The sequence below is a fragment of the Galeopterus variegatus genome, unplaced genomic scaffold (genome assembly GCF_000696425.1).
Source record: "Galeopterus variegatus unplaced genomic scaffold, G_variegatus-3.0.2 Scaffold115, whole genome shotgun sequence".
Taxonomy (NCBI): Eukaryota; Metazoa; Chordata; class Mammalia; order Dermoptera; family Cynocephalidae; genus Galeopterus; species Galeopterus variegatus.
In genome coordinates, this window is record NW_007726226.1 from 513849 (window position 1) to 536029 (window position 22181).

The following is a 22181-nucleotide window of genomic DNA, read 5'->3' on the forward strand; positions in this document are numbered from 1 at the left end:
ATCTTTCTAGGAAGGTGAAGATGCTCCTTAATCACGTGCCCTACCCCTGTCTTACACCTCTGGGATAGTGTCCCCAGTGCTCCTATGAGCTGTCCCTGCTATTGTGGCCGAACAAGTGTGCAGGAAGCCAGGTGCTGGCTGTGGCCTGAGCTCTGAGCACATATTAGTGGCAGGCAGCTCCTCCCCTGCAGTGAAGCTGCAAGATGGAAGTGAGTGACATGCGTGCCGTTGCTGTGGAAACCCCCTCCCGCTCCTTGAGTGCCAGAGGAAGGTGGGGACTGTGGTCTGTTCCACTGTGTGCTCCAAGAACAGAAGTGTCTCATCAATCCCAGGATCCTCTTACAGGATGAAGAGGCCTCTTCATAAGGGAGTGTAGGAACGAATCCTCCCAGGAGCCTGTGTACACAGGGACAAAGGCAGGCCACTTTGCTTTCATTCTTGCTGCTGTAATTCAGTTCCACAAACTGTTTGTCTACTCCAGGCACGACTTTGGACTTGGAGACCACAAAGACAAAACACCGGGTATGAGTTCACTCTAGCTGAAGAGGAGGGACAGATCTGCCATTTGATTGTTCCCATTGCTTGAGCATCATGGCTGAGGTCTCCCACAGCCACTGAGTGTGGCATCTTCTAAAGTTAGCTCTGGTCTTACTTAGAGATGCTGGCCCTATGAGCATCAACCCTCAGGAACTGAAAGAGGCCTGTGGGAGGAGGTGGTCAGCTTTGGGGGTATCTGTAGAAAAAAGCTGTGTCCATGGTGGAAGGAGGAAGGTTCCTCCCCTTCCTGCAGCCATGAGAAGCTCTAGATGAACATTTAAAGATTGGGCTCTTCAAGAGGAGAGTGGCAACCCCAGGTGCACACCTGATGAGCTGCAGAAATTGTAGGCCCACCTTGGTAACACCAACAGAGCCAAGCGTGGTGAGAGAGAGAGTGCTTAGAGGAAACTTCTGGAAGCCTCAGAATGGTGATTTTTTTTTTTTTTTTTGGTGGTTTTTATGGTGATGTTTTTCAGTGTTCTTACAGCACTGTGGAGAGAATGGATCATTGGCAGGTGGGGACTTACTTGAACTTAAACTGACATCTGCTCCTGGTCTAGAGATTTTTCAAGGTGGGACATGCCTGGAGTAGCCCTGGCCTCAGAGCCTGAAGATCCTCTGACATGGTGTGCCTGGGAAACCCTCACCCCATCTCAGTTCTTGGTGGCCCTCAAAGGGCATGGGAAGGACCCCAGTGGTTATTAATGGAAGGGCAGGGGCCATGGATGGCCCCTGGACCAACCAATGGGAGGACCCATCTGGGAAAGGCATGGAAAGAGAGGCATGGCTGCCATTCTCAGATGGGCATGGGTCCTCAGCCACAGAGGAACATGTGATTACCCCACACAGAGACCTGCGTGAGAGCAGAGGCCACCAGCATTGTACAGAACATTGTACCCAGAACAAAGCCTGTCTCACAAGCAGAGTCTCTCCTCCCTTCAGCCGCCCCCCTAGGCATGGGCCTGGAGTGAGGCCCCACAAGGTCCCCACACCTGCAGGGGAGAGGGGAGGTGTGTGAGAACATATACACGTGCTTTGGCCCAGCTCTCACCTGTGCCAGGGGAGAGGGAGAAGAGCCTCAAATGAGTTTGAGCCTCAAGTTTTAAAATGAGCAGGACTAAGGCTTCCATTCCAAACCAAAATTTAATTTTAACCAAAAGTAATGGGAAAGCTATGAAATCTGGTGGAATGCTGTTAAGCATCCTCCACCACCCAGGAGGGAGGAGAGGTCAACAAAACAGAGCTGGTAGCAGTTACTGAAGAAAGAAAACCAGCTCACGTTTCCACCCTGAGCAGCCAGACCTTCTCCGGAAACAGGTTATAGCTGAACTGGGTGGTGAGATGAACAGAACCATGAGCTGTGTAGCAGGGGTGGTGGGAAGCAGCACCTAGACTCGTGCTCTGTCCCCAATGCTCTCTACGGAAACCCTGGTGGAAGGCAGGCGCCCTGTCCCTGATACTGCGTGATGCTAACAGTGGGCACAGTCCAGTCGCTGGGGCTCTGGGAACCAGATCCCCAGGGACTGATGACATATTCACTCACTTCAGCAAATCCCTGAGTACCTGCCACGTGCCAGGCCTGAGAACACAACAGTGAACAGGACGGACCCCACCCAGCTCCCAGTGTGGCAGAAGAGACAGCCAGACAAACCAGCAGATGCAGCTTAGTGTTAAGTGCTAGAAGTTTAAGTGTCTGGGACTCACTGAGCAAATTGGGAGGCACCTAGCCCAATCTCGGGATATTAGGAAAGGCTTCCAGTAAGAGAAGCACCTCAGCAGAGACCTAAAGGGTGCGAGCCAGGCAAGCCAGGAGAGGAAATGTCACCTCCCTAGGAGCCAGCACGCAGCTTGTGGGCCAGATTGAGGAACTTTCTAATGATGCCCCTCTGCCATCAAATGATAAATTCAGTGGGGAGTGACTGCTCGATGCACATGGGTTTCTTTTTGGGGGTGATGAAAACATTCTGAAATTAGATTGTGGTGATGGCTGCACACACTAAATGTATACTTTGAAAATGGTGAATTTTGGGGCCGGCCCATGGCTCACTCTGGAGAGTGTGGTGCTGATAACGCCAAGGCCACAGGTTCGGATCACATATAGGGATGGCCAGTTAGCTCACTGGATGAGCGTGGTGCTGACAACACCAAGTCAAGGGTTAAGATCCCCTTACCGGTCATCTTTTTAAAAAAAAAAAAGAAAGAAAGAAAGAAAGAAAGAAAATGGTGAATTTTATGTTATGTGAATTTTCTTCAAAATAAATGACACCTGATAGGAACTTTCGATTCAAACTGCGATGGAGTAACAGGGACCACATTTACCCTCCTACCTGAAACGACTAAGAAAACAGGACAAACTATATGAAAGAGAATCCAGGAGAGTGGACATCAGACAGGACAGTGATCCCTGTGGAACTGGATATAAATGAGGTGAACCCGATGACTGTCTAGCTTACTACTTTGAGAGTTTCCAAGTGGCAGCATAGGGAAGGAAGAGGAAGCCAGGCAGAGCCCAGTGGACTCCCTGAACTGAAGAGACAGAGCAGGGAGTCAGCGGAGCCCAAGGCAGCTGGAGTGTGCAGGACAGAGAGCAAAAAACTACACAAAGAGAACCCTGGAGACCTGCAGAGGATCTCCCTCTGGTATTGAGAAGAGCACTGAGCAGCACATGCATGTGAGAAAACAAGGATCACAGGGGAGAATGCCCTGAGCTCACACAGGGCCAGGAACAGTGGGTAGAGTCCTAGGAGTCTTAGACCTCAGCAGTAGGGGAAAATTAGCCTTAGGCCAAATGCTGCTTTGGTCTAGCCTAACAAACCCTACAGGCAAGACTTGAGTCAGTTGTTTCCAAGTAACTTAACAATATTCCAGAACAAAATTTAAGAATACTATATTTACAGAAATGTAAAAATACCTGGCATGAAAAAAAGATAAAACTCATGTCTGCCATGCAAAGAAGTAGGAAAATATGACCCAGAATTGACAAAGATGTTAGAACTTGCAGACAAGGTCACCAGGACATAGGCAAGCAACAGAGCCCACCAGGGATCTTTAGGCAGAAGCCAAGGGCAGCATCCACAGGAGTACACCAAAAACACTGCTTCCGTGTGGGTGGTCCTCCACAGCCATGGCTGCCACAAAAGCGGTGGATGCCACAGCAGTAGCCACAGCCACCACGCAGACAGCCCACCAGACACTCAACTACACGGATGCAAGGAGAGTCATCAGTGGAGACTAGAAAAAAAGGACACCTCTCTCCTCAAAGCCCACTCCAGAGTAATGGAAGAAGCAACCTGCTCTACCAGATGACCAGACATCAATGTAAAGATACTAGCAATATGAAAACCCAGGAAAATATGACACCAAAAGAATATAACAATTCTCAAGTACCAGACCCTACACAGCAGGAAACCCTTGAAATGACTGAAAAGGAATTCCAAGCAATAATCTTAAGGAAACTCACTGAGACAGGAGAGGACTCAGACAACACATGAAAGAAAAAAAAAAAATCTAGGATATGAAGGACATTTACAAAGAGATTAATATCTTAAAAAAACCATGTACCATTTTAATGTATGTGTTTATAAGTATTTAAATTTTCCTCTAAGTTCTGCATGGGCCCTGCATCCTGTAAATTTTAATATGCTGCACTTTGATTTTTATCTGAAAGTACTAATTTCCCTGTGATATTTCTTTTTACTCATTGTTTATTTAGGACAGTATCATTAAATTTCTACACAGTTGTGAATTTTCTAAATTTCCTTGTGTTATTGTGGTCAGAGAACATATTTTCCATGATCTTAGTCTTTTTAAATATATTGAGACTTGTTTTATGGCCAAAAATAAAAAATTTTAAAAAAGAGAATTAGCAGATGAAGACATTAAAAGAAATTTTGAAAACATCTGTTCAAAAAGTTAAGTAGACACATGGAAGATATTAAAACAATTTTTTAAAAAAGACTCAAGTCCAACTCCTAGAGTTGAAAACTACAATGTCTGAAGTTAAGAGTACAAGATACCATTACATTTGTGAATGGAAAAGCTCATCCAGGCTCCCCAGAATGCACTTGGGGGTAGTGTTAGAGTAGGAATTGGGAGCTGTTGGAACACGTCACGTGAGACTGATAGTGGTCTGAAACGCAGGAACTGCAGAGCTGGGAAGAATCGGGCCTTTCTGAAATATTAAGAGTTGGGATTGGCAGAACTAGGTGAGCACTTACAGGTGCAGAGTGAGAAAGCTGAAGAGGACCAGGAGGTGAGACATTCAAGGGAGAGAAGCAAGCTGGCACTCAACTTGAGGTGAGGTCAGAGAGCCCCGACTGACTCCTGAAGTGGAATCAAGAATGGGTGGGGAAATCTCAGCAACAAATGCAACTCAGGAGGCCACAGTCATGAAAGCAGATGCATGTGTCCTGCAGGGCACCAAGCTACAGGTAGGAACAGTGTGCTCAACAACTGGTAGGCTGATGCAGCTGGCTTCTGGGAGGATGAAGTGAGGTGACACCAAAGTGCCAGGCAGAGCCCAGCTCATGCAGGGCCTCAAGGCCAGGGAGACGAAGTCCAGAGTTTATCCAAGGCACATGGAGAATCTACCGGAAGGCTTTTAGCAGGGGATTGACAATTAGATTTGCATCTTAGAATGGCACTCTGGTCGATAGTGAATGCACAGGAAGGAGAATGAGAGCTCATGCAGGGCCTCAAGGCCAGGGAGACGAAGTCCAGAGTTTATCCAAGGCACATGGAGCATCTACCGGAAGGCTTTTAGCAGGGGATTGACAATTAGATTTGCATCTTAGAATGGCACTCTGGTCGATAGTGAATGCACAGGAAGGAGAATGAATAGAAGACCAGTTAGAAGACTTGGGGTGTCATGAGAGATGACAGCCTGCATGTGAGGGATGGAAAGAAGCAAACAAACTAGGTATATATACCAGAAGCAGAACCATCGGGCCTGGTTTCAGAATGGATACGGAAGAGACCGAGATGACGAGGATAGCTCCCAGGTTTGCGATAGGATGAAGTGCCATTTACTGAGGCAGAGAAGGTTAGCAGAGGGGAGATTTGGGAGAATCAAGAGAGCATTTTCGACATGACAGACCTGAGATCTCAAGTAAGCAACCATAGATAGGAGTCTTGTTGTTCAGGGGAGAGGCCTGAGTTAGAGATATAATTGTGCAGTCATCAGCACATGCATGGTATTTTAAACCACAGAAGTTGATAACATCACACAGGGAGAGTTTGTAGAGTGAGAAAAGAGGCCAAAACAGAACTCTTACAATCTGACACCTGAGTGAAATCGACAAGGAAGGATTTTTGGTGATGGAGTGGAGCCTAGTGGGGAAAAAAAGGACAGAGGAAGGAGATAGCTGAAGAGGGAGGTGATATGGGGCACTGTGGAGGACTGACCTGTGATTGGAGGGGCACCTCTGATGCCAGACGCAGGAGGTCTGTAGAACAAATGGCAGCAGGATGAGGGCACTCCTGTTAGCTTCTACATCCTGTACTAGGGAGAAAGTACAGTATCCTGAGAGGCAGGGGTGGTAGGGAGAAAGGCAGAAGTTTAAAAAGTGGAGAAGTCCTACACTGTTGGTGGGACTATAAATTAGCACAGCCACTGTGGAAAACAGTATGCAGGTTCCTCAGACCACTACAGATAGAACTGCCATACAATCCAGCAATCCCACTGCTGGGCACATACCCAAAGGAATGGAAATCATGGCATTGAAGGAATACCTGCACTCCTGTGTTTATTGCAGCTTTATTTACAACAGCCAAGAGTTGGAACCAAGCTAAATGTCCATCGGCAGAAGACTGGATAAGGAAAATGTGGTATATATACACAATGGAATACTACTGTGCCATAAAAAAGATTGAAATTCTGCCATTTGCAACAACATGAATGAACTTAGAGAAAATCATGTTAAGTGAAATGTGCCCAGCACAGAAAGAGAAATACTGCATGTCCTTACTCATAAGTGGAAGCTAAAAAATATATAAAAAGATATAATCACAATAATTCATTGAAATTTCAAAAGGAGAGAATGGAACTTTGGCCACCAGAGGTGTTAAAGGGGGAGGAGAGAGGGGGTTAGTGAGAAATTGGTAAAGGGCCACAAAATATGATTAGGTTGTGTAATGTTGAATATACTAATTATCTTGATTTTAGCATTATATATTGCACACAGGTATTGATATTCACTGTATCACAGATATGTACAACCAATTATGTTTCAATAAAAAAATAAACAACACAGTAATATCTTGAACTTTCAGGAGAGGACAGAAGTGTGGTTATTAGAGGGGGAAAAGGGAGAGGGGATAAGAAAAAAATTGGCTAATAGACAAAGAATGAGTATGTTTTGTAATGATGAATATGCCTACTATCCTTATTTGATCACATATTGTACACAAATCCTGATAGTCAACTCCGTACCCCACAAATATGTATAATCAATTATATTTCAATAAAAAATACAGAAAAAAATAAATAAGTGGAGAAGGTATGAAAAGTCTGTCTTATTTCAACAGGTTTTTTGTTTGTTAACAAAACAGCAATAATTCCCAAAAGTTAAGATGGAAAAATTATCTTTATTAATGGGGAGCATCTGTTTAAAGTTCTCAAATAAAGTCTCAACATACATTAAGGATACTGCAATCTGATTAACAGCAGATGAAAAGATCAGATCACTCCATGCTCAGTTCTGACATGAGGACTTGTTAAGGGTGACTACTCGGTAAGGGACTGACTAGTCCCCTTGCTCCCAGCCCTCATTTCCCTCCACCATGAAACAATCTTCCAAAGTTTCTACGTATGGGTTGTAGAGTATGAGAGCCATTCAGAACTATATGTTGCTTTTCATAGCCCTATTATACCTGAGAATGCTAGTCCTAAAATCTCCCCTAAAGCCAAGTGTCTTAGTAGTCTCTTCTCTTAAAGGTCTGCCTCTCTGCTAATTCCAGGAATTCAGACTGGTTCAATTACACAAGAGTACTTCAAAAAAGTTTATGGAAAAATAGAATTAAAAGAGAAGATGAATTTTTCCACGAACTTTTTGAAGCACCTTCATGGTTAAGAGGGTAAAAAGTTTTAAAGTCAGATTTGGGGGCTGTAGGTGTTCCTTGTATTTCATGCCTACTATCTTATCTTTCTCCAGTAACAATGGCAAAGAAAGGGTTCCCATTCTAACCTGACTACTAATGCTACAGATATTTCAGGGGAAAGCCTTCCCATATAACTTCATATGTAAGCAAGGATCAAATTCAACTGACTGATACATGGCCCAAGTGAGTAAAAAGTAAAGTTAAGCAAGCAAGGTCTGAGAAGAGACAGTAAAGGAACACTTCAGTTCCCCTTTAAGGCCATCTAAGGTAGGGTTGTGGGACAGAAAGCCTAAATACTGCCAGATCTGCTTTTCCAAGAGAAGCTCCAAAACCAGATAGGCAAATAGTTGGAATTTTAAATAGTGGAAACAATTAAGTTCTTAAAAATATCATCTACTCCCTTCCTCAGAAAAGAAAATCCACCAGCGACAATTTGCAATCTCTATTTTGAGTCCAGTCTCAGATTTGGAGTCAGAACACCAACCCCGTTTTCTAGTTCTCCAAGCCTTGGGCAAATCAGTGAACTTCTGAGCCTCATTGTCCTCATCTGAAAAATAGTGTCATAGACAGTAAACACAATACTGCTTATCAAACACTTAATGTCCCACACAGGGTAAACAACTAAATACAATTTCCTGTAGATGGAGAGTGGATCTTAAATGATCAGTAAATTATCTGCAGTGATATTCAAAGGACCTATTTAAAGATCCCAAGGAGGTTCTCAGAAGATTTAAAGTCTTTCAAATTCTGATTACTGAACACTGAGTATTAAAGTCATTAAAAACTAAATAGAACCAGCAATAAAGAATGCCTAGCAATAGATACTTAATGAGCTGGCAGTGGCTCTTCTCATTAAGAGATCTAATAACTGTCACTTGTTAATGGCCACAAAAAGGCAATAAAGTACATATTGAGGGGCAGAGAAAAGAGTGGCAGCTTCTAAAATAAGCTGTTAAAACAAACCAAAGGGATTTAAGGTAAATTTTTATAATCCGACAAATTTCTACTGTCAGATTATAAATTCTTGTCTGTGAAACACTTGTTAGTTTTCATACTGTTTTAAGTAAATTCCAAGAAATACCAACAAAAGTATTAGGAAGAGTCTCAAAGAAATGCTTTATTAATACAAACACACACAAACTATAAAGTACCTTGTCTGTGAAACACTTGTTAGTTTTCATACTGTTTTAAGTAAATTCCAAGAAATACCAACGAAAGTATTAGGAAGAGTCTCAAAGAAATGCTTTATTAATACAAACACACACAAACTATAAAGTACTAAGGAATTTAAGTATCTATGTCATAGCAAACAGGTGGCAATTCAACATCCAGGCTCGACAGAATGCTTGAAGGAGACTGCAACAGATCTAGAAAACAGGAATTTCTTATTAGATTTCTGCAAATCCAAGTCATTGTCCACGTCAACACAGCTGTCACTTTTAATAAATTCATGTTTTTCCCTGTCTAATGAATCCCTACTCTTACCCTCTCACACACATTTCTTGGAATATTGCTATGGCCCCAGAATAGACCTTTATTGCTCTTAGAGATGAAAGTTAAGAGCTAACAGTCTCACTAATATAGCATAAGATAGCACAAGTTATCCCATCAGAACAAACAGAAAACATACTAAATGATGGCTTTTGGCCACCAGTTCAAACTAAACCTTCACTCAAACCTTCTGCAGAGGAATTACAGTCATTCTGTGCTAAAACACAGTTTCTTGATCCTATATTAGCTTTGGACATAACTTGGACATCTCATCCCAAACAAGTTTATTATACACTTCAACTCACAGCCTAAGTAGCTATATGTTAAATTTAATCTCTTTTTGCGGTACTTAAGACTGTCCAGATTCAAGAATAACTTAACTTTACCATGGCATTTGGGACTAAGATGCAACACTAATCGAGAATAGTTTTCATTATTCTGAAACTTTATCCCTATAGTTTGAAGGACAGAAATTACTCAAAGGCTGACCTTCTGCACAAACCTGTCCCCAAGGTAATGGAGGTGTTATGAGACAAATCATCTGCAGCCCTTCTAGAAGGGCTCTTGTTCACTTACTAGACTCCCATGGCCGAGGGGCCATCTTCACAGGTGAAGGGGGGCCCAGCTGAAACAGCTTTTCAAGTTCTCTGTCCTCATCAAGGATCATGAGAGGCACTCCATTCAAGGGGAGGTGTGCAATCTGGTGCTCTTCGGGCAGATCAAAACTTTCAAAATCTGTCACAGAGAGAATGTGTTTTGTCAGGGCAGCAGTTCTCAGTGTGATCGGCAGAGCCTGGAGGGCTGAGACCCTTTCACAAGGCCCATGAGGTCAAAACTATTTTCATGATAATATTAATACCTGTTCCTTCTACGCTGACATTTGCAATGACAAAACAAAGGCAGTGGTGGTTAAAATTGCTGGTGCCTTAGCACAAACCAAGGCAGCTGCAATAAACTACATTAGTCATTACATTCTTCATAACTATTCACTTGTAGTCGGGAAAAAAAAAGACAGTTTCACTTAATGTCACTTTACCATATGCAGTAAAAAGTATTAATTTTACTAGTTCTTAACCCTTGAGATGTCTTTTTAATATTCTGTGTGATAAAATGAGAAGTATGCCATAAAGCACTTCTGTTGCACACTAAAATATGACGGTCATCTCAAAGAAAAAGGATTTGTGCAATAATTTGAGTTGTAAGCTAGAAGACTTTTTTCCTAGAATAGCATTTTTGCTTGAGAGAACAACTGTAAGAAACTATGGTCACTCAGACTTGGGTATTTGTCACACATTTTCCCAAAGGAACGAAAAGATTATCGCTTCAAGGAAACCCAACAGTCTTTGTTGACAATGACAGAAATTCAAAATGTCAAGAAAAAAACTGGGATTTTGGAAAACTGATCTGTAATCATTAGCTTGGCACTAGTTTAAAAAACTTTTAACTTGCAAGCATTAGCTTATACTTAAGGACTTTTCCTTTGAGATACTTAGACTTTTCTTTTGAAAAGTCATATTAATGAATGTCATATTAATGTGATTTTGATATTGCATAATAAAACATTTCAACATTTGCCTATCTACATATCTCAGTGAACCAAGATTTTTAAATGACCAATGTGTGATAAATGACAAGGTAAAAGACACATTCCAAGTGCAAAATAGACCAATGGATTTTACTATCAGAACATATCTCACTGACAAAGTTTCAGATTCCACATTGTAATTATACGTTCAGAAACAGCCACTTGGGTTTTAGTGAAGTATCAAAGAATACTTATCCACACTTATCTGAAAAGACTATTAAAATGCTCTTCCCTTTCCTATTTTATTTTTTTCTTAATGGGTGGCTGGCATGGGGATGCAAACTTTTGAACCTAATGTTTTCAGCACCATGCTCTAAACAAGTGCACTACCCGGCCAGCCCCTCCTTTCCTAACTACATATCTGCATGAGGACAGATTTTTTTCATATACTTTAACCAAAACAGACACAACAGATTGACTACAGAATTCGATGAAAATCCGATTGTCTTATATTAAGCCAAATTACGCAAATTTTGCCGGCCCAGTGGCGCACTGGAGAGTGCGCCGCTTGGGAGCGCGGCGGTGCTCCCACCGAGGGTTCGGATCCCATGTGGAGACCGGTTCCCGCTCACTGGCTGAGCGCGGTGCGGGCGCAATACCGAGGGTTGCGATCCCGCTGCCGGTCAGTAAAAAAGACAAAAAGGAAAAAAAAAACAAATTACGCAAATTTTCTAAAATATAAATGACACCATTCTTCTTACTATTTTTTTTTTCTGTTTTGGAAGTTATTTTATTGAAGAAAAAAGTTATTTACATTAATGTAATGGATTGTTTAATGAAGTATATATAAATTTCTAATACAGGAAATAGAACACACAGCAAAAGTGCTTTGGGGTCTTCAGTAATTTCTAGGAGTGTACAAGGGTCCTGAAACCAAAAAAATTGAGAATCACTGTTTTAGGTAACATTCCTTCTTAAAATCCAAGTGCCTTACTACTTAAGAATTATTTTAAAAAACTGACTTTTCTTGACAATAACAAAAGTAAATTTAAACATTACGTTTCTCTCTTCAAAGAGGTTGAGTGTTTTCTCAAAAAGATTAGAAAATCATGGTTCTCCTCATCTTCGTCCTTAGGTGTAAAGTTCTATGAAGCCTAAGTATTGAGGAATTAGTCTGCTCTTTTTCAAGCCTCCTAAAACCCAGAAGTCAAAGGAACTGAATGACACGCGAGGACTTAATTTAAAACCACTGAATTGTAAAGAAAACCATGAACAGACAAAAGACCCCAAGGAAAGAAGTCTGCAATATAACAGGGTTAATCTTATCTACAAAGAGCTCTTTTAAAAAAAAAAAGTAAGAAAGTCACATAATCAGAAAACAGAAACACAAACAGGAAGTTAAGAAAAACTACAGATGGCCAATAATCAAATACACGTGTACTTAAAAAATTTGTGGAAAAATAGAATTAAAAGATAATGCAGATCTTCCTTGAACTTTGTGAAGTACCCTCTTATTTTGGAGGGCCACTTGGCAATATCTCTTTCCTCTAACACAGCATACTGTGGTCCTCCTTCTGGTCAATAGATATAAATCTACCTCATTTTCCTTGATGGCTGAATGGTAACCACTAGCATGGATGCACCACATTTTATCAAAACTTAATCACACACTCTTTGATTCAGCAATCCTTCTTAAAGTTTACCCCCACCATGTACTCACAAACTAACAATGCAATTTCAAGAATACTAACTGCAGACTTGTTTTTAACATATAAAAGCCAGAACAATCTAATTATATATTAGTGTAAGAATGACTAAATGTCCTTTGGCTAAAAGGGAAAAAAAAATGGCTCAAAAATCTGTAAGGCCCTGCCTGAACTACCCTGACTCTTCACCTGTGTCTTCCTTCACTCATTTCCCAGATCCACTTCGGTCCCTTTTCCTACCTCAGCATCTTTGCACACACTGTCATCTACAAGCTCCTTCTTGCTCACTTTCATAGTGAGATGATTTGGTCAGTGTTTGACTCTCCCTCCGAACTATGGGCTCCCTCAGGGCAGGGCCTGTCTTGCTAAGCACTGCATCCAAAGCCTAATAGTGCCTGACACACAATAGCCTCCCCTCAAATGTTTGAGTAGATTTAAAGTTTGAAAAGCTGGTTCTACAACAGAAAATATTTCAGATACATGTAGCAGGTTGAAGGAATTAAAATTTTTAAAAACACATTTTCTAACCAAAGAAATACATAACCTTACAAAAGCACTCTTAGGCATTGCTCAACTTGACATGAGCTCCATATTTCTAAAAGCCTTGCTAGAGAGACTGTCCACATTGAGACTGTTCAATGTTAGTGAACACATCTTACATCCCCCTAGGTGCTAAGCTTTTGAGGACAGGAACAATATCCTCCACATCTATGCTCCTATTTCCCCCTCCTGACCTAAGATGATACCTTGCAAATAATTCCACCAACAAGGATATTTGTTCAAAGCAACCCCAATTCATACAGTCTCTTTATAGTTCTGTATCATATATCATATTTACATCAAGTTACAGCTGAGTTGAGTTATAAGAAAACCTAAAGGCCAATAGCATCTTTTGCAATACCAAAAAATACTACCTAGAGGATTGAAGGGAAAGAATTTTTCGATTTCTGGATAGGTGTCATCTGAGGCAGGAACAGAGCTTTTTGCTTTAAAAGTCTTCTCAGTCATCTAGAACCAAGAAAATATGGATTAGTGAGTGTGGAAGCCTTGCCAGTTGATTAGTACAATAGATTATAGGGACTCTTCCAAACATAGGACTGCTTCACCTTGTTTTAAAATTTGTCAATTTCATGCTGCCTTCTAAGAAGCCATAATCCTTAGTTCTCATGATTATACCCAAGTATAATTCAAATATTACTCAAATACAATTCTAGTAGCATGGCTCAAAAAATCTGAAATTTAAGTATTAGCACCTGTCAGCATAAGTTATCAAGAATGCAGAGTTAATTCAGGCCTAATCAACTCAATTATTCAACCTAACAGAGGAGAAATCACCCAGAATAGTAGCTAATTCTAGAAGCCATTTTAGGTTTACAGAAGTGTGATTTTCTATCAATGCTACCTTAATGATTTGCTTGGTTAATATTAAAAACAAGCTTGTGTTCCCCAAATACACACATTGAGTAAGAGGTAGCAAAAGACAGTCAAGGGCTTTAGAAGAACACCATGGATAATTCCCTAGTCTGGCAGGTAGACAGTCTACTACAGTCTTAGGCCAAAATGGAAGCCTGCATATTCTTGATTTTTCTTACCTCACATGTGAATACCTAGAGGAAATCCCTATTGCAGGGTTTCCGACACTTCAGTGCTGTGTAACATTCTCGTTATTTTTGCCGAGTCTTTGCAATACCTGTACCAAACATTTTTCAAGTCAACTCACTGTTTTTTTTTTTTTTTTTTTTTTTTTTTTTTTTTTTTTTTTTTTTTTTTTTTTTTTTTTTTTTTTTTTTTTTTTTTTAAAGATGACCAGTAAGGGGATCGTAACCCTTGACTTGGTGTTGCCAGCACCACGCTCTCCCGATGAACTAACCGGCCATCCCTATATAGGGATCCGAACCCGTGGCCTTGGTGTTATCAGCACCACACTCTCCTGAGTGAGCCACAGGCTGGCCCTTCAACTCACCTTTTTAAAGAGACCTAAGTTGCACGACATTTAAGCTACAGGTTTGATATAAAGTACTCGTTTTTGTTTCCTAATACACATTAAACAAAATGATTATTCAAATAGTGTTTTTAAAAAAAAAAAAAAAAAAAAATGACCGGTAACGGGATCTTAACCCTTGACTTGGTGTTGTCAGCACCACGCTCTCCCAAGTGAGCCACAGGCCGGCCCTAATTCAAATAAAGTGTTAATCCACATGCTAAATTCATCTTTCACAACAAAATCCTCTCGGTTTGGGATACATTGACCTGCACCTCACAACCCACACTCACACAAGGATCAACACGGTAGCAAATTGTCATCTAACAATCTAGTGCTTACTCTGGGAAGCAGGAAAAAGGATGACAGCACCTGAGTTATTATAACAGCAACTGACCTCTTTCTTGCATGGTACTCTCTTCTCTTAGTACTTTACCTGTCTGAAAGTAGATAGCACCAATCAATCTGTTTTAAGGCATCAGTTAAGAACAGGTGAGGCAAAAATATGCATTCGCTGCATCTGAGACTTCCAACCGCGAGGTACAGAAAAGTCCAAGGACAATATGTTTCTCCTCTGCTATTGTTTGCTGCCCTATATTCCCCTTCTATTCAGAGGAAAGAAAGCCAGGTAGGATGCCAATCGTCATTTTAAAAGACAAGAGTGCTGAAGTGTTTAAACAGCGTCTTTATAGTCAACACTTACGTTTTTGGCAGAGACGGTTGGCTGTTTTAGTTTGAGTGGTCGATTAGTCTTTACCGACTTTTCTGTAGCTCTGTTGACAGTTCCCAAAGCCTTTCTAGCAGTTTTAGGTAAGGCTGGTGGAGCATCGAACATTTTGCCAACACGTGGCGTTGAAACCTGAGATTTCCCATCTAAGGCTTTGACTGCTGAAGAAAAAGTTTTATCATAAGAATATTCAGACAGTAAACACCTGTGCAAGTTGTATGCTGATTGTGTATATAAACTTGACCTAATTTTCATCCCCAAACCCAACCCACATTTTTGGCAGTGGCACAGCCATGATATTTCTAATAGCACTGAAGTTCAGTACTCTCTTAATTATCTCATTAAGATATTGAACATGATAAGGGACCGATAACAAACTTGACTCCAATTGACTCCGAAGTACAGTAAACACCTCGCCCGGCTGCAGGCCACCTTCCCAATTCATTCACAATCCCTGTGTATCTGATTGTAGCACTGTTATACTTACAAGGCCCAGACCCCAGCTTCAGCCCAGACCCCAGCTTCAGCCCATCCTTAGGAGCCACGCGGGTGCCTGGTTCTCCGTTTTCCTTATCAACAAAGATCAGAGTAGCCATTCTGGATTACTCTAGGAGGGAGAAACACATAGTAGATAGATACTGAGGATTAGGGAAGGCAAGAGAGGCTAAGGTATAGAAACAGTACAAACTTTCTAACCTGGGGAAGCCCACACAGAAACAAGAGCTAAGCAGAGGGAGAAGCCCGTTTTTGAGCCAACAAGCACCTAATCCAGTCTTAAGTCTTCAGGCCTGAGTCTCTGCATAGGCTCAAAGGACCTGAGCAGCAAGGGGTTTGGGGCCGGCCCCCACCAGAAGAGAAGCGTCGTGGGTCCAGAAGGCAGACTGAGGCTGCAGGTCCACCCGGCTCGAGGCTGTGGACGCCCCGGGAGAGCCCGAGCCCAAACCGCCTCCTTCCCCGCCTAACCAAACGCGCGACCCTACCGCTCACTCGCGTTGCTCTCAACAGCCAGACCCAACCAGCGCTCCGCAGCGAGCGGACTCCGCAGACTCACAGTTTAAACCACAACTCGCGACCCAATTGGCTCGTCCGCCCAGGAGGCGGGGACAGAAGGGCGGAGTCTCCAGGAAGAACCAATGGGAGGAAGCTAAGCTGTCAGGGCTCCGCCCAGAAAGCTATTTCTCCGGGAGTCTGAGGCTTGTTACCTGGGAAGAAAAAAACCAGGATCACGTAATATTGAAAAAACCTGACAGGCTTTTTTTTTTTTTGCTCTCCGTAGTATTGAACTGCATGGACTGAGGCACTGGCCCAATAACTATGTTTTATTGCTCTGAGGTCTTTTTATTTAAATGGCACGGTATAAGGATTCAAAATAAATACTGTAGAAACATTTATTTCTATTTAATATTTGTATGTTCACTTTTAATTCTATTTATTTTATATTTATTATGTTTCTATTTATTTCTTCTTATTTTTAAATATTGTAGAATTTGGCAGGTTTGAAGGAAAGAATGGAGATCACCTGAAAGCCCAATCACTCCTATTGAAATAACTACAGTTAATGTATGAGTATTGGTGTGTTTCCCTTCAGCCTGTCTCCTATGTATGTATAACTAAATTTACTTAGTAACACAAGTCCTTAGCTTGCTCCAACATTTAATATAATCTTATGACCATATTCCTATGTCCGTAGTTTTGTATATTTCTGAGAACATTTAGAAGGCTACATGATAGTGGGAGGTAGGAGTATGTGCCATGATTTATTTCATCAATTCTCTCCTGCTGAACATCCAGTTTGTAAAATAATGTCAAGATTCTGCAAATTCATCAAAAGTACAGAGCCACAGGGACGCTATTGCATGAGTGGTAGGTGGTACAGCCTCAACAAGGCTTTCTTTCCCACTTAGAATAGCAAAATTTAACATGGCCTACAAAATCCTGCATAACCCAATATTTCTCCTGCTTCTCCCTCCAATCTCACTCTGTGACACTTTTCCCCTTGTTCCAAAAACATGGGCTTTCTTCACTTCCTCAAAACCTCTAAACTCTTTTTAACTGCAGGATCTCTGCATAGACAATTCTGTCTTCCTAGACAGTTCTCCTGACCTCCAAGGAGGTTCTTCAGAATCAAAAGAAAAAGGAACGTCCCAAGAGAAGTGGAGACTAGAGCTTTTAACTAACAACATAGGAAAGGGGAAAAAGCAAAAGGTCAATGACATTCCTTGGCTCTAGAAACAGATTAGATGAGGGTCACTGGTGGGACTTGACTTTAGGGGAGACAGAGATGGAAGTGCGTAATCTCACAGCAAGTCTCTTAACATCTGAACCTCAGTTTCCTCTCCAGTAAAATGGAGATAATGATAGAACCATCTTGTAGTATTCTTGTGAGGATTAAATGACAGAACCTATAAAAGTGTTTTATGATATTGCCTAGCATGTAGTAAGCCCTTAATAATGTTAGCTAGTATTACTTATCTAAGGAAAACTATCATCCTGCCAACCTGAGTTCACACTTGTATATGCATAAAACATCTCCAGAAATGAAATTGTAATAATGGTTGCCCCTGGAGAGCAGAACATAGGAAGTGCAGGATGGGGGTACAAAGAAATTTATTTTTCACAGTGTACTATTTTGTGCTGTTTGATTTCATTTTTTTACCATGTACATCTAATGTACCTGTATATCTAATTTTGAATTACCATTCAAAAATTTAAATTTCAAACAAAAAAATTTTAATAAAAAAAGGTAAAGAGAATGAGAAAATGAGACAGCCTGGAAGAAAATATCTGCAAAAGACATATTTGATGAAGTTTTGTTATCTAAAATACACAAATTCAAAAATATATTCTGAAATACAAAATTCGAAAAAAAAAAAAAAAAAACTCTATTAAAAAATGGGCAGAAGACCTGAATAGGCACTTAACCAAAGCAGATATACAGATGGCAAATAAGCATATGAAAAGATGCTCAATATCATATATCATTAAAGAACTGCAAATTAAAACTGCAATGAGATGTCACTACACACTTATTAGAATGGCCAAAACTCAAAACACTGACAACACTAAATGCTGATGTGGATGTGGAACAGCAGGAATTCACTGCTGGTGGAATGCAAAATGGTACACCTACTCTGGAAGACAGTTTGGCAGTTTCTTAACAAAACTAAACATACTCTTACCATATGATCCAGCCATTATGCTTCTTTATAGTTACCCAAATGGGTTGAGTGGAAAACTTATGTCCACACAAAATGCACATGGGTGTTTATAGCAGCCTTATTAATACTTGACAAAAGTTGGAAGTAACCAAGTATCCTACAGTAAGTAAATGGATAAAACTGTGGTATGTCCAGACAATAGGATATTATTCAGCACTAAAAGAAATGTTCTATGACTCAGCTATAAAAAAGAATGAAATACTGCCATTTGCAACAACGTGGATGGACCTTGAGAGAATTATATTAAGTGAAACAAGTCAGGCACAGAAAGAGAAATACCACATGTTCTCACTTATTGGTGGGAGATAAAAATAAATAAATAAATTCACACACATACACACAAAATCCGGGAGGGGGGGGAAGAAGAGTTAACAACTACAACTCCTTGAAGTTGATACAACAAGCAAACAGAAAGGACACTGTTGGGTGGGAAGGGGGAGAGGGAGGAGGGAGGGGGGTTTCGGTGATGGGCCACTATAATCAACCACATTGTATATCTACAAAATGAAATAAAAAAAAAAAAAGAAAAACGAAATGTTCTATCAAGCCATGAAAAGACATGGAGGATCTTCAATGTATATTTCTAACTAAAGCCAATCAGGAAAGGCTATATATATAGTATGAATCCAAATATATGATAGTCTAGAAAAGGCAAAACAATAAAGAGTAAAAAGGTCAGTGGTTGCCAGGAATTAGGGGGGAGGAAGGGATGAAAAGGCAGAACATAATAGAATTTTTAGGGCAGTGAAACTATTCTGTACGATACTTTAATGGTAGATACATATCATTAAATATTTGTCCAAAACGATAGAATGTACAATGCTTGAACCTTACTGTAAACTATGGACTTTGGGAGACTATATGTAGATGTAGGTTCATCAGTTGTAACAAATGTACCACTGTGGTGTGGAATGCTGATAGTGGGGGAGGCTGTGCATATGGAGGGACAGGGGTGTGGGAACTCTCTGTACTTTCTGCTTGATTTTCCTGTAAAATAAAAATAAAAGACTACTTAAAAAAGAAAAGAAAAGAAATTGATAAGGCAAATTAATACTGGAATGAACTTTGCCAGTGTTTTTTGGAAAACAGAAAGAAAATCTTTTTCTCATTTTGCCCTTTGAATTTTTATTTAGTGTCAGTGGCAGTAGTGAGTTGAGCAAGAACTCATCCTGGTTCGGTGTCACACAGGAAGGTGGCCTGGGGCACCCATGGCATCTGCACAAATATTGTGAGTCACTAACCTTTCAATGGGGTGAAAAGGGAGGTACAACTAACGGGAGAATTTTTCTCAAGTAAAATAAAGGAGTTTTATTTTTTATTAAAATTAAAGGTATGGATTGTTACACTTGGGTATTAGGCATCTGTATCTTGGCCCAAATTATTTCTTCCTTAGTAGGAAACAGCATAAACTTAACAAAAAAAAGAGGAGAACCAAAAATCTCAATTCTATAGAAATTAGGTAAGGAAAAACCATATTATCAAGAATACAAAGAATATTTTTTTCAGAGAAAAATAGCTTTATTGCCTTTTTGATTGCAAAGTTAGCGCAAGTATTTTAGGAATAAGATTCATAATAGGGTGAAGCTGTACATGGGGCTATAATTGTAGAAGGTCGGATAGGAGATGTCTTAGCCTGCTAGGGCTGTCTTAACAAAATGCCACAGACTGAGTGACCGAAACAACAGAAATTTATTTTCTCACAGTTATGGAGGCTAGAAGTTCAGTATCAAGGTGTCAGCAGGTTTGGTTTCTTCCGAGGCCTCTCTCATCAGCTTGCAGATGGCCACTGCTCACTGTGACCTCACATGGTCTTTCCTCTGTGCATGCATCACTGGTGTCTCTTTACATCTCCTAATCTATATTTCTTATAAGGAAACCAGTCAGACTGGGTTGGTGCCCACCTTAGCCTCATTTTAACTTTTTAAGGACCCTATCTCCAAATACAGTCACATTCCGACGTGCTGGATGTTAAGGCTTCAACATATGAATTTTGAAGGAAAACAATTCAGCCCAGAACAATATATTTTAACTTAGATCGTAGATACAGGTTTTGTAAGAATAAGATTCATATTATTCCCTTGCTTTATTTGGGTTAATGTGTTTTCAATCTTTTTGCTTTACCAACTGCCTTCTTTTAAAAAAAANGCAAAGTTAGCGCAAGTATTTTAGGAATAAGATTCATAATAGGGTGAAGCTGTACATGGGGCTATAATTGTAGAAGGTCGGATAGGAGATGTCTTAGCCTGCTAGGGCTGTCTTAACAAAATACCACAGACTGAGTGACCGAAACAACAGAAATTTATTTTCTCACAGTTATGGAGGCTAGAAGTTCAGTATCAAGGTGTCAGCAGGTTTGGTTTCTTCCGAGGCCTCTCTCATCGGCTTGCAGATGGCCACTGCTCACTGTGACCTCACATGGTCCTTCCTCTGTGCATGCATCACTGGTGTCTCTTTACATCTCCTAATCTATATTTCTTATAAGGACACCAGTCAGACTGGGTTGGTGCCCACCTTAGCCTCATTTTAACTTTTTAAGGACCCTATCTCCAAATACAGTCACATTCCGACGTGCTGGATGTTAAGGCTTCAACATATGAATTTTGAAGGAAAACAATTCAGCCCAGAACAATATATTTTAACTTAGATCTTAGATACAGGTTTTGTAAGAATAAGATTCATATTATTCCCTTGCTTTATTTGGGTTAATGTGTTTTCAATCTTTTTGCTTTACCAACTGCCTTCTTTTAAAAAAAAATTCCCCTAGATTTCTGTTAATCTTCAAATTGAAATAAATAGGATAAAAATTAATTTTGTTTAGAAATGGGCCTTTTTTGAAAAAAGAAAAGACAGAAATGGGCCTTTTAAGGAACTGAGTAGGACAATAGTTTCTAACTTTGATGTGCATCAGAATCAGCTGTTGTAGGGAAAAAAAAGAATCAGCTGTAGAACTTGTTCAAATACAGACACATGGGTCACCCTCTCCTCCAGACTCTGATTTTGTAGTTTGGGATTGGGGAATGGGCCAGGCATCTCTGTTTGAAAAGGGGCCAGGTAAATCTAATGCACACTAAAGCGTGAGTCTTGTGGACTGGGCATTAGATTGCAATATTGGTATTACATAAAATTATTAATGGTTTATATTAGGCCTCAATATATGGACCATAAGTAATTACTTTAAAAGGATAAAATAGGTATCTACTTTATCTTCTACAGACTGAAACACTGAATCTTCTGGGGGGTTGGGGGAGACTAAGCTGAACAAAACTAACTTCAACACTGGTCCAGGTATGAGGGGAGATGAATTTTTCCACCTATACTACTTCCTCACTAGTCTGAAAAAAATCTGACCTCTAACCTCTTGATTTGATAATAGGATTACATAGTGTGACACCCTGTGTTGCTCTAGAAAGTCACTACCTAGAAGAAGGCCATTACCAGATGTGTTCCCTGGACTTTGGACTTTCCAGCCTCCTAAACTGTAAGAAATAAATTTCATGTCTTTGTAAATTACCCAGTTTCAGTTATTCTGTTATAAGCAACCGAAAATAGACTGATGCACATAGTAAATGTTCTTATTAAAACAAGAACCTAAATAATTTTATATTTTTTACTTCTTTTTATTTTTTATTTTTTTTTTATCGTAAGAAATAAATTTCATGTCTTTGTAAATTACCCAGTTTCAGTTATTCTGTTATAAGCAACAGAAAATAGACTGATGCACATAGTAAATGTTCTTATTAAAACAAGAACCTAAATAATTTTATATTTTTTACTTCTTTTTATTTTTTATTTTTTTTATTTTTTATTTTTATCTTTTTTCCTTTTTTTTTTTCCTATCCTTTTTTCTTTCTTTTCTTTTCTTTTCTTTTCTTTTTTTTTTTTTTTTTTTTTTGTTTTT

At 40.2% G+C, this 22181-nt stretch overlaps 1 protein-coding gene across 4 annotated transcripts; it reads right to left on the reverse strand.

The window, feature by feature from the left end:
• Window positions 1-8853: 8853 nt before the first annotated feature.
• PTTG1 (pituitary tumor-transforming 1) lies at window positions 8854-16224 on the reverse strand. 4 transcript variants are annotated; one of them, XM_008587052.1, is made up of 6 exons: window positions 16117-16224; window positions 15553-15672; window positions 15042-15226; window positions 13272-13365; window positions 9703-9861; window positions 8854-9002 (listed from the first exon to the last, which is right to left on the reverse strand). In XM_008587052.1, the coding sequence occupies exons 2-6, from the start codon at window positions 15659-15661 to the stop codon at window positions 8923-8925; spliced, it is 627 nt and encodes a 208-aa protein (XP_008585274.1). In that variant the 5' UTR covers window positions 15662-15672; window positions 16117-16224; the 3' UTR covers window positions 8854-8922. The 4 variants fall into 4 exon arrangements, with proteins under 4 accessions (XP_008585274.1, XP_008585287.1, XP_008585283.1 ...); XM_008587065.1 differs by having other exon boundaries at window positions 15042-15223; window positions 16046-16117; XM_008587061.1 differs by lacking the exon at window positions 16117-16224 and adding an exon at window positions 15829-15976.
• Between the last annotated feature and the right edge of the window lie 5957 nt (window positions 16225-22181).

Bases quoted from the DNA above. Each gene is read 5' to 3' on its own strand.
- PTTG1 (XM_008587052.1), bottom strand. From the start codon at position 15,661: ATGGCTACTCTGATCTTTGTTGATAAGGAAAACGGAGAACCAGGCACC. The intron at 15,227-15,552 runs GTAAGTATAACA...CTTTTTCTTCAG, and splicing joins GAAGCTGGGGTCTGGGCCTT to CAGTCAAAGCCTTAGATGGG. The intron at 9,862-13,271 runs GTAGTATTTTTT...TCTCTGTGACAG, and splicing joins CTTTCCCTTCAATCCTCTAG to ATTTTGAAAGTTTTGATCTG.